This window comes from Pteropus vampyrus, unplaced genomic scaffold (assembly GCF_000151845.1).
Source record: "Pteropus vampyrus isolate Shadow unplaced genomic scaffold, Pvam_2.0 Scaffold71, whole genome shotgun sequence".
NCBI classification, from domain to species: domain Eukaryota; kingdom Metazoa; phylum Chordata; class Mammalia; order Chiroptera; family Pteropodidae; genus Pteropus; species Pteropus vampyrus.
This window is the reverse complement of record NW_011888852.1, coordinates 849,355-861,682: the sequence shown is the minus strand read 5'-3', so window position 1 is coordinate 861,682 and position 12,328 is coordinate 849,355. Positions and strand designations below refer to the sequence as shown.

The following is a 12,328-nucleotide window of genomic DNA, read 5'->3' as shown; positions in this document are numbered from 1 at the left end:
TTTGTTGGACACAGTCTGCTAAGGACTGTAATAGGTGCTTGGGCCAGGGCTACAGGACCTGTCTGGAGAGGGGGACAGGTTGTGCCAGAGAGTGATGGAAAAAGAGACAAGAGTGGGTCAGAGAAGTTTTCTCCAAGAAAGAGAAGTTAGCACCAGTCTTAGAAAGATGGGTAGGAGTTTATCAGGAAGAAAAATTAAGGATTATCATCCTAAAGAGACTGTAGAGCCTGGGTGGGTGTTAATAGACAATTGCTAAAAATAATAATGGATGACTTTTTTGAGTTCCAATCCCAGCTGCCTCATGACATGGATGAGTGTAGACCCTAAGCGAGGCCTCCGCCTCAGTGCTTCGCACGATGCTCCAAGCATCTCTACCCACTGAGCTCTCACTGACTGGAAGATATCGTATGGAATCCAATAAAGCAAGTACAAATTGATTGTGAAATTAAATGGCAAGTCTTGCCAAAGACGCAGGGTTTCTGGAAGTCAAAAAATGATGTAGAAATACTGGAATCCCTAAAAAAAAGCCTGAAATGAGACAAGACCTGAAAAGTCAGACTTGCCAGCCACTTAAGAAGTGAAAATGAACCAAAATGATGACCTGACAGGGACTTCAGAATCGATAATTTTAGTATCACAGGATTAAAATAGTCACCCTTGGGAAAACCGGCCGTTCCCTGTTGTTATGGTTTTACTGCAAATGTTAAATATTACATGAGCAATGTCATATTGTGCCACCGTAGTAGGCAGAATTCTAAAGATGATCTCCAGTGACGTTTGCCCATATAGTTCCCTGATCTCTAAAGGTGGGTGGAATCTGCAAATAAGACGAGATATCACTCCCACGATTATGTTATTTTTATGGCAAAAGGTAGATTACCTGGTTGGGCCCTGTCTAATCATATGAGCTCTTTAGAAGCAGAGGATTTTCTCTGGCTGGCCGTAGAAGGGGATATCCGAGGAGCTCAAACTGCAGGAAGGATTTGTTGCTCCATTGCTACATGAAGATGGAGGGGGCTGTGTGACAAGGAACGCTGTAGCTTCCAGAAGGTTAGAGGGGCCCTCGTCTGACAGCAAGAAAACAGGGCCTCAGCCCCTAAAACGCAGGGAGCTCTAATTCTGCCAACAACTTGACTGAGCCTGGAAGCGGATTCTTGCCCATGGCCTCCAGATGCCTGGATTTTGGCCACGTGAGGCCCTGAGCATAAAACCCAGCCAAGCCCACTGGGCAGGACTTCTGACCTACAGAAGTAGCAGCTAACAAATGGGCATTGTTTTAAGCGGCTAAGTTTGTCACAATTTGTAACACAGAAATGGAAAACTAATACAGCCATCGCACATTTCCAACTGTGCTGGAGCAATCGCACCAAAAACAAAACTTGATTTATTCTTTATTTCGCATGATTTCACAGTTGTTACAGTGGTGACTGAGTTTTGTGCAATAGAAAATACAACAAGAATATGTTTATAAACTTTAAGTTTTCAAAATAAATTCCAATTAAATTTTTTTTCTCCACTACTTCCCATAGAAGTTTGGTTCCTGTTTTAAATGGATTGACTCCAAGCCTCTGCTGGAGTTGGTTGGGTCAGCAAAAGCAGCAGCAGTTGATAGCGAGGGGGAGAGGAGCGATGAGAGAAGAGACAGGCCACCAGCTTCACTCTGGGGGCTGGGGAAAGAGAACTCAAGGCTCTGTTTCCCTTATCTGCTCTCTGGTCACTCCTAAGACTGACTGCACTAAGCAGGGGATGGGCTGGCGCTTTTTTTTAACCACTGCGCTCCAAATTCCTGTCTTGCACTAAATCCTAACTCGGCTCAGATAAAGAAGTCTTTTCTTGCCATTATCTTTGTCTTATGTACTGAAGGAATAAGATGAAATCTCTAAGTCGTAAGCAGCTTCCATATAGACTTTAGTCGACTAGGAAACTGAATAATCGTTTTAAAATCAAAATTGTGGAGGAGATGAACCAATTTGACCAACTTGGTTTGAAATAGACTTAGGCCTTTAGCGGTCTCCTTCGTCTCCCTAAAAATAGATTTGGTCACCAAGTGACCAAAGTTAGCATGCCTCTTTCACTAACCCCAGTTATGGAACATGTGATTGAAATAGCATCCAAATGTCATTTTCAAAAAAAAAAAAAATTCTAGTCCATTGCCAGGGCTGAATTCTGGAAGATGATAAATTATTAGTTTGGCTGCCCCAAAAGTATTTTAGTTCCTTGGCAATGATTTGCTAGGCTGGGTCCATTGCTTAACATTCAGTAAGAAAAACAGCGTCCTGTAGAGGTATCCATTTTCTTATCACTAATAAAGGAAACGAGACCTAAGGATTAGCCAGCTCAATTTATCGATACCTCTCTGTGCAGCTAAGCAGGATCACATAAAGTCAAAAGTGATGGTGTAGAAATGCTGAAGTCACCCCGCAAAGCCGCTCACAAAAGAGGACCTGGAGAATAGGATTTAACAACTGAAGAAGTGAACGTAAACAAGGATGGCGAATCCAGGTCCCTTAAAGAGAAGAGACAGACATCTAGAAGATGCTTATAAATCACCATGTCCTCCAGGCATATGTCCAGCACATTCATCCCCAAACCCTGTGATGCAGCTCTGTAGACAGTGGACGATCGGTCCATCAGCTAACAGTCTTTCAGCAGAAAGGAATGAAAGACTCAATTAAAACTGGCTTAAGCTATAAGGGTATAAATGATCTCCTATGAGAAGTCCGGAGGTAGGCTAGCTGCAGGTTTACTAATTCAGTGACCCAGTGATATTTTATTCCAGCTCTGCTTCTGTCGAAGCATGTTGGCATCCTCCTCCTGGTTGCATGATGGTTCCGTCACTTCTAAGCACCACTTCCCTGTGCGACGACCTCCCCAGTCTTCTATGAGGGGACCTCGATGGCCTTTGGTGATACAGCTTCTTTAAGTGACCATTCCAGCCTAAAATTCTCCTCGTATTAAATTTCTGGCACTTCTCTTGTAAGTGGCATTTAGCTAGAATTTATTTTTTTAACCCAACCTAAGAGACTTTTAGTTTTAGAGAGGAGTGTTTAAGACATTCACATTCATTTTGATAACTGCTCTGTTTGAACTTATCTGTGTCCTATTATTTCATGATTTTTATTTTTTCGTCTTCTCGAATTTGAATCTGAAGTAAGCCTGGTGTAAACAGGACATACAGAGGGACCAGATCATGGAGGGGCTTGACAGCCGTTAGAAGAAGTTAGGATTTGTTTTAAGGGCAGAGGGAAGACATTGAATTGTTTGGAACGTGGTGATCCTAAGTTCATTATACATTTTGAGATCCATATGACCATTGCAAGGGAGAATAGATTATTTGGAGGAAAGAATGGAAGCAGTGAGACCAGTTAGGATGACGTTTATTGTAGTAGGGGCAGTAGATGATGCTGACCTGATCATTACAGGAAGGCTAATGACTCCAAACCAAGAACTAACATATAGAGACACATAGATCAAATGAGTGGCAGGCATCTAGGGAGGGAATCGAAGATGAAAAGATTGTTCTTGTTTCTGGTGATGGCATTGCCCTCTGGGTAACGAGGATGCCTCAGGAGGAGGAGAATACATTGCCAAGATAAAGAGAATCGACAGTTAATGTTTTAGAGACACAAATTGAATATATCTGCGAAATAGCCGAGTGGGTATGTCACGTGCTTAGAGCAGAAGTCTCCATCAGAGAAGTAAACGAGGGCATCACCAACCAACTGAACTGTGAGAGACGCCAACATAATGGCCAGGTAAGGGGAGAACAGCCAGCCACCAGCAGAGAGTGAGGAGGGACACGGCGTGGTAGGAGGGATGTCACAGAGCCATTTTTCTGGTGCCAAGAGAGACTGTTCCCGGAGTTTTGGGTCCAGGAAAGGGGAGGACAGAAATCACCCTTGGATTTATATCATCATGGAGGTCATTATTATATTCACGAGAGCATTTCCACTGGACTGTTAGGCAAAGGACACTTCGAAGTGGTGGCAGAGAGAACAGAATGAGAGGCAGCAGAGACATTATGTGGCAGTTTGGCCAAGAAGGGGAGCAACGAAATTTTTTTGCAATGCTTGAAGTGCCCATTTCAGTCCACACATGCCCAGTGAATGTGTGGAATCAATATTAATAAATGGTTATCAAACGTCTGGGTATATAATATCCATTGTTGAACAGAAGTATTAATATCGAATTCTGTATACTTCTGTAGCCGAAGGAACCTAGGCGTAGCAGCATGTTGGGAAGCATGGTCCCCTCCAGAGGTTGGGCTGTGTCCATGCCCTCCGTGACCGCCGGGCTCTCTGCCACGGACTTTTCAACTGCTTGCCCATTTCAGTCCATCTTGTACACAGTCTGGCTACCCATCGTACATGAGTATCATTCATCATAAATTGCTCTAAGATCCTGAAAAGATGGCATCATCCAAATACTATTGCTGCTTCGTAATAGAAATGACCAGACTATTTACTACATCTAATCTTGGTGACATAGTGTTCTAAAAACATAGATGTTAAAATGACTGTTTTGTGTGTGTGTGTCTTTTTGATTATACTTCGTCGTATAAATAATATGGATACAGGGTTATATTATACTGGGTCATTTTAATACATGATTTATATGATGATATTTTATAGTGGAATTTTTTTCCCTTCCTAAAATTTACATTATACAACCTCAAATAATATGTTCTGTTTTCTATAAGGATCAGATGTTACACCAATTATATTTTTTATATAATCTTGGTTGAGATTATTTAAGTATGAGTGCAAACATAAAGAAAATGTGATGTCGACAATCAGCAACCATTTCCTGAGAATTATTTTACGAAACCACTTAAGAAACATCTATTTTACTATGTGCAAATAAGTTAAAGAATATTTATTTTGAGGCTGAAGAGTCATACAGTCAAGATCGCGTAATCTGGGCATTTATAGTTTCAATGATAGAGAAGCTGGTCTTCTTATTTGAAGATAATGCATATTAGTCTATAGACTTTATGTCTGCCTATAAGTACATCACCATTACCACATGTTACGTTAATCTCTCTAACTCTGCTATCAGAAGGTAAGTAATTGGTATACATTTAAAATCTAACCGTGAAATTACACTCCTGGTACAATGGTCCCACTTGCCACTCCAAGAATAACTTTAGCTCTTAGAAGATAAATAATCGAAGCTGTGTTAAGGTAAATATTGCCTACGCAATGGAAATAAATACATTGCAGTTTCTAGCTTGTTTTAGGAAGGGTGTGTGTTTCTAGAGAATAAAATATGTTGACACTGTTTTTCTCAGTCATCATATAATTTTATTTATATAAAAATAAAGAGGCAAGATAATTATACAGAAGTTTATGGCCCACATTCCTTTTCGTTCTATCAACCTAGCTATGAAAAGGAATCATTATTTTTTGATGATTTATAAAGCTTATCTAGGTTTCTCATAAGAAAACACTAGTCACATTTCAAACAATACTGTATAAACCACAGACGATTAATCTACTAAGTGTATAAAACTATACTGCACCTATCTCTACTTACTAACGATTGGCCTAAGATGTATTTTTTCTTTACTTTTTTTGCATATTTGGCAAATCAGAAGCAAGGGGGTAAGAAAAGGGTAAAGGGAGTACAAGTATTATACAAATTTTTGTGTTAATTTCCCTCTTTACGCCAAACAGAAAATGTTGTCTATACCTCAGCAAACCAGACATTGTACGTCAAAATTCGATTGGCACAGTTTGCTGTGGAAACTCCGATGCTTAGTATGGTTTTACTTTTCGCAATGGTTACATTATCATTTAGGTTTGCTTAAGTGGTATTTTAAGGAGCTGGGTCCTATGATAGCATGTATGAGGCTCTATTCTCATCTGAATATAATTTGCATTAATTATAATTTTCATGAAACATTAATCTACACTTTTCCGTTTCTTTATTTCAGTTGATTATAGTTTTTGTGTTTATCATGCTACCACATCTGGTTTGTAATTTTGAAATTTTCTTTTGTACTAATTTAAGTCTCTTTCACTTCTGTGCCACAAACTATTATTCCTTGAATGAGAATGTGTGCTTTTGTCATATCTTCATATTTAAGCAAAATTACTAAAGAAGTAGTAATTATAATAACACAGCTGATAGAGGTAGTAATGTTGTGAAGATGTGAGGGTACCGTGAATTGTTAAATTCGGAAGGGCTGCCGACAAGAGTTTTTGCTCCAGCTCATCGCTTCTCACTTCGTGTCTGGGAAATCTACTCCCAGGCTTTCAAGGGCAAGTATCAAGACTAGTACAAGACTAAATTTGAAAATAAACATTTAAATTTTTTTCAGTGTTTCTGCAAAAGGAAAGTCTGCGCAGTGTAAAAATGTGTGCTGAGCTCCTTTTGAAACCAAGAGGGAGAGAAACAATTTCCAAACTGCAGCTGCAGACGGACGGGCGCTAAGATAGGGGTGGGGCTAAGCCAGGGGTGGAGCCTAAGCCAGGGGTGGGGCTAAACCAGGGTAGGGCCTAAGCCAGGGGCGGGGCCTAACTAGGGGTGGACCCTAAACAGGGCAGAGCCTACGATAGGCATTAGGTAAATCAAAATGCGTGTGTACAGGCAATGTGATGCTACTTAAATCTCTGTGTGCCCATAAAATTAAGGAGAGATATTGGAAGTATAAATGAAAGATAAATTTGTATTTCCATGTCGAATCCTTTACTTTTTCAGGGAACTGGATTATTCATTCATTCCTATACACCAATGACATTTTCCTGCCCCCGGCTATACTTTTGCTGTCCTTGAAAAGCACTGTCTACAACCTCCATATGTAGTCACAAAGGTCTATTTATTTTAAGGTTCAGACCCACTGCATTTTACTATAGAAAGTTTTCCCTGCTGCCTTAAAGTCATTCTTCCTTGCCATTGACCCCCAAAATAACATAGTTGCATCTTGCTACCGGCACATTACTTTCTATCGTATAGTATTTGTTATTTGTGGATGAGAAACCCTTTAGCATATAGATTAAAAGTGCGGGCTTTGAATTCAAATCGTAGCCTTGCCCCTTAGCTGTGTAACTTTAGGCAAGTTCATTCACCTTTCTGTTCCTCAGTTTCCTAGTTTCAGTATAATGGGAGAATAATCTTACTTGTAGAGTTCCGAGTGTTAAACCAGTTAGATATATCGAAGAGCATGTCGCTGTCCCCTTTGCATCTCTGCACCCCCCCATCGATACTTTTCTTGTGTATAATCAGGTTCTCAGACAAGTAAAACAACCAGGAACATACTGATTCCTAAAAATTGGAAATTTGATTTTCAATATTTAAAACTTTTGATTTTTCTATAATTTCCTAATGTGTCTTAAGAAACAAATGACATGAGATACAATTTTTACACATAAAATCTAGGAATGAGTCAAATTACTATTACCTAAAATACATGGACTTATGCAATTTGCAACTGAAATTACTTCTTTTTCCGTTTGAGGGCTGATACTGCATTCTGGTTTTAAAATAAGCCTGCGTGTTTGGAATTGCTTTAAAAATCATATTTTTTTTATAGGAAACTAGTGACATCGTGGTATCTTTGGAAAAGGATGCAATCGTGCCATTTTTTTCCCCCTGCAACTCAGACATCTGCACAAACTCAGCCACAAACATCAAAACTTACTTGTATTTTCATGTATCGTCTAACTGTTTATTTTGTGTGGTGTCATTTAATGTACTTTTGTGAAATGATGTATCTTTGGTTTCTGTTTAGGACCCGAAGGGGCTCTTTTTGAACATTCAGTGGAGACACCCCTCGTAAAAGCCGACCCATTTCAGGAGCTGAGGTAAAAATTTTATTCAAATATAAACACCCTGTCTTATAGAAGATACCCGAGTAGGTGCTGGAATGATATTTTAGCAGTTATTACCAGATTGCTTCTTATTCCATTAGTTGTCTTTATTCTTATGACTTTCCGCTTGTAACTAACCCATCATTACTTACTGATTCTCCACTCTTCTTGGCTCTCTGGCCGCAGGCCTCTGCTCTGCCTGCCACCGCTTCAGCTCAGACCCTATACTAGTCCTGTGGCCTATTCCAGCCTCCAGTTCGTTCCTCTCTTACCTGCCTGTCACACTGAAATCAGAGGGACTTGGCTAAGTGCAACTACATTGTTTAAAGTTCACTGGTTCTGCCTCAAACACAGGAACGTTAAAGGGCTCCACTGGGCGTTCACAGGCCTCCATGAGCTGGGCCTGGGCTACCGTCTGAGCGAATATCAAACCCCTTTTTAAAGTAGATGTTACTGTTTTAAAATATATAGATCTTGAAACTAAACAGATCATCTTATGTTGTCCCATTGGGACATAAATCCGCTACTTATACTATGGGCCCTTACTAAAAAAGAAATGGCAGAAGAATATTCTTTTGCTTTCTAAACGGTGATACCAATGGAGGATTACATAAGCTAAGCGTTACAGCCAAAGTGATTGGGAAAATAATGAAATTGCAGGGGATTACTTAAGGAATGTGGTGAGTATGGAAGGCATAAACTAACATGTATTGAATGCATTCGGTTGCCAGGAACTGTGCTCCGTGCTGTCACAGAATTTATCTAATTTAATCGTTAACTCAACCTTTTAAGTAATCAGTTTTATAAAAGAGAAAACTGAGCTGTAGATAGTAGCATGTTCTCAAGCACAAAGATAAAAAAGTAGCCAACTCATAATTCAAATCCAGCCCTGACTCCCAAGCCCATGTGTGTTGTTTACTCTCTCTGCCACCCAAGTGGACCCCGAGTGATTTCTTTGATCTAGTGCCAGACTCCATTGATTGATTATATGATAGTTATGTTTTCCTCTGTAAATTCTTCACACAAACTGTCTTTTACTTTATTTCTGGGTCCGGTAGCATTTCCATTCCTGGCCTGAGGAAAATGAAAATGATTCTAGAATCTCCTAATCGACCTTTGAAAACACCGAATGTGGATTTTGTAGGATTAAGATCATGATGCATTTATAAATATATCTCTGAAACGTGCATGTTTAAATATCACAATGTAAAGGTTGATATTTGCTCAAATGGTAGTCATAAAAGGCATATTATCATATCATCTGCAAATAGACATACTGCCACATCTTCTTTTTCAACTCTTTGTCTCTGATGGAGTTCTCTTATCTAATTACACTTCCCAGCATCTTTAGTACAGTGTTAGAAAGAAATGGAGATAGTGTCCTTCCTTGCCTGCCTTTTTCTAGACTGAATGGAAATGCCTCTGGTGTTTCTCCATTAAGTAAGATGATGTGAAGTGTTTTATAAAGTAAGCAAGTATCAATTTCTATTTTGTGTTGAATGGGTGTTGAATTTTGACAAAGGCTCTTTAGCACTAATGGAGAAAGTCATATATATGTGTGTATATGTATTATACATATATATATATTCCTTAAATATATTAATATCATATTAATGAGTTTTCTTATATTGGACCCATCTTGCATTCTTGGGAAAAAAAATCTACTTGGTCATGGTATGGTAGTTTCTTAAAATGATTTTATATTCTATTTGCTAATATTTTATCTAGGACTTTCAAATTTGTATACATAGGTGATATTGGTCTATGATTTTTGTGTGTGTGCACTGCCTTTGTAAAATCTAGCTAACGATGTTATTCATATCTCAAGAATTAGGATGATCTCCTTCATTTTCAATGTCTGGAATAATTTGTGGATAGTTAGGACACTGTGGTCTCTAAAGGTTTGGTAGAATTCTCCCTGGAACCATATGGGCCTGATGAATTTTTTTTTAAGATAGTTCCTTAACAGTTAATTTCTTCTCTTAACCAAAATTTGTCTATTAAACTTCCTACCTTTAACAGGGGTCAATTTTGATCAACTGCATTTCCCTAGAAAATTACTCATTTAATCTTGGTTTTCATATACATAGGAAATTACTCATTTAATCTTGGTTTTCATATACATTTGTATGGTGGTCTGAAAGCAGTCTCTTAGGAATTTTAATTCCTTCTGTTTCGATGTTTTCTGAAATAACTCACTGATAAAAATCAATGTCTATAAGTGCATGATTAACACATGAAACATCGATGTAGTATCATCTGCATTTTTACATTCCTCATGCCAAGTATTTATTTTTCACTTATCACAGGTTAATATCTTATGTCAACCTATTAACAATGGAAACAATTTATGTCACCATAAATGGACATTTTATGGTATGGCTGGTTTTCCTTAATTCTAGCAATTCTAAGAGAAAAAAAATCATAAAATGTCAAAAGGGAAAAATAGTAAATATAGTCAATTGGACAACTGACAATAGTTTGAAGAGTTTGAAGTTTCATCCAATAACAAAATAGCAGACAGTACTCATACAGGAATTCATCGATGATGTCTTCAGCTCCTGAGCTGTATATAAAGTGCTATTAAATCAAGAATATGAAATACATGTAAAAAATGAATATTCCAAAAGTAAACTTATAAGCTGGCCTTCTAAGAAAGGCATATGAATATATTGGTTCTTATTTTCTTTTAACTAAAAGGATTTTTTAAGATTTAATTTTTATCTTTAAATAAAAACTTAATTCTTTTTAAGAATGACAGGTAAGATACAAAGTACTGAACAAAGGTCCTCTTGGAGATCTCAAGGCTAACCTTCATTTTATGGTCCACTGGCTTCTGTGGTAATTAAGTTTAGGCTCCCACAAAAAAAATCGAATTGTGCAGGTCATTTAAGCATAGCCATCTGATCCAAGCGACATCAGTTATACTGTAATGCAACCAGTTTCTACTCGTCACATTGACATTTCACTCCCTTCTAGACTTTAGAGATTATTAGTATTTCTTCTGTGAAGAATAGCCTTAATGAGTTTAGGAGGTGATTTTTTTTTTTATTGTTCATGAGTTAAATAAATTGTATATTTTTTTCAAAGCAGAAGCAAACTTTTCAGAAATAATAAAATCACAGGAGTAATTTGGATGATTGTGGAATGGTACCAGCATTGAGCGTGAGCAGTACTTAAAATTTTGTCATGTTATGCATTTTTAGGAAATACATCCTATAGAACTGGTCTTTCTTCTGAGTCGTAATGATAGATGATTCGATTCAAATGAAAATAGTTGAAGTCTGTCAGGATGTATATGAGAAGAAATAAAGGGCAATAATATTAATATCAATCAGTGTCAAATTATGTCTACATTTAAAACATATATTTTCTATAAATTCAAGTGAAATACTTGAATATTTCAAACCTTATACTCATAAATCGTAATATAAATGAATATGTAACTATTAATAAAAATGTAGACATTTGAGACGTGGTTCCTTAGTGTAGTGGTTAGCGTGTCTGCTTTACACGCAGAAGGTCCTGGGTTCACACCCCAGTGGAGCCACAGACCATGGTCTATGGCCATGCCACCCTGAACAAGCCCAAGGTCTGATCTTGGAAGCTAAACAGGGTCGGGCCTGGTGAGTACTTGGATGGGAGACCACCTAGGAAGACCAGGTGCTGTAGGCATAAACAATAATAATTTAAAAAACATGTAGATATTTGTAGTATAAATGTGACTACATCTATAAAAAGTCATTGCATAGTTTATTAATAAACCAAAATACAAGCTCTTTAAGCTTTTATGTACCATAACACAAGCTTTTCTGTACAAAATAAAAATTAAGTATAGCAATGAGAATATAAAAATAAACCCATATCCAGATCTCCATAAACATAAATATTATATCTGGACAGTTAAGTCTGATGAACAGTGAGTTGCAAAAGACAGTAAATGCTTCACTTGTTAATCATACATTTTTAATTGTTGATTTTATCTTGGAAAATATTTGGCTAATGTGAAATTTAATTTATCCTGTGGTAGTATGTGAAAATAGGACCTTTAGGAACTTGGGTCTATTCGAAAACACTGCTTGAATGTGAAAAAGGGAGTGAATTTTCTCAAAAACATTTTTGGTTTTTCATATTTAGGTTTTTAATCCAATTAGAATTTATTTTTCATGTGGGGTATTAAGTAGGTAAATCATTTTATATTCTTTTCCAAATGAATAACCAGTTGTCTAAAAAGTCAGTCTGTTTCTTGCTTATTTATAATGCTACTTTTGTCATCTGTACAGATATTTTTAATGGACTGTCTATTCTGTTCCATTGTTTCATTATTTTCTTCCTAAAACAATTTTTCCCTGATAGCCTGTTATCCGCTAGGGCGAGTTCCCCACCATGTCCTCTTCAGAATTGTCTTGATACTATTTTTACACTTTCATTTTTCCATATAAATTTTATAAACAGTTTGTCACATTTCATGCAAAATTCTATTGGAGTTTTAGTTGGAATTGCCTTGAATTTCAGGG

The 12,328-nt window shown here is 37.6% G+C and overlaps 1 protein-coding gene and 1 pseudogene across 1 annotated transcript in view; both read left to right on the top strand.

Moving 5' to 3' along the window:
• Window positions 1-12,328, top strand: part of SGCG (sarcoglycan gamma) — a 70,185-nt gene that overhangs the window by 39,686 nt on the left and 18,171 nt on the right. The window contains exon 5 of the mRNA XM_011361820.2: window positions 7,733-7,805. Within this exon, the coding sequence (XP_011360122.1) occupies window positions 7,733-7,805 (73 nt within the window). The remainder of the gene's footprint in view (window positions 1-7,732; window positions 7,806-12,328) is intronic.
• Window positions 11,371-11,486, top strand: LOC111741039 (annotated as a pseudogene).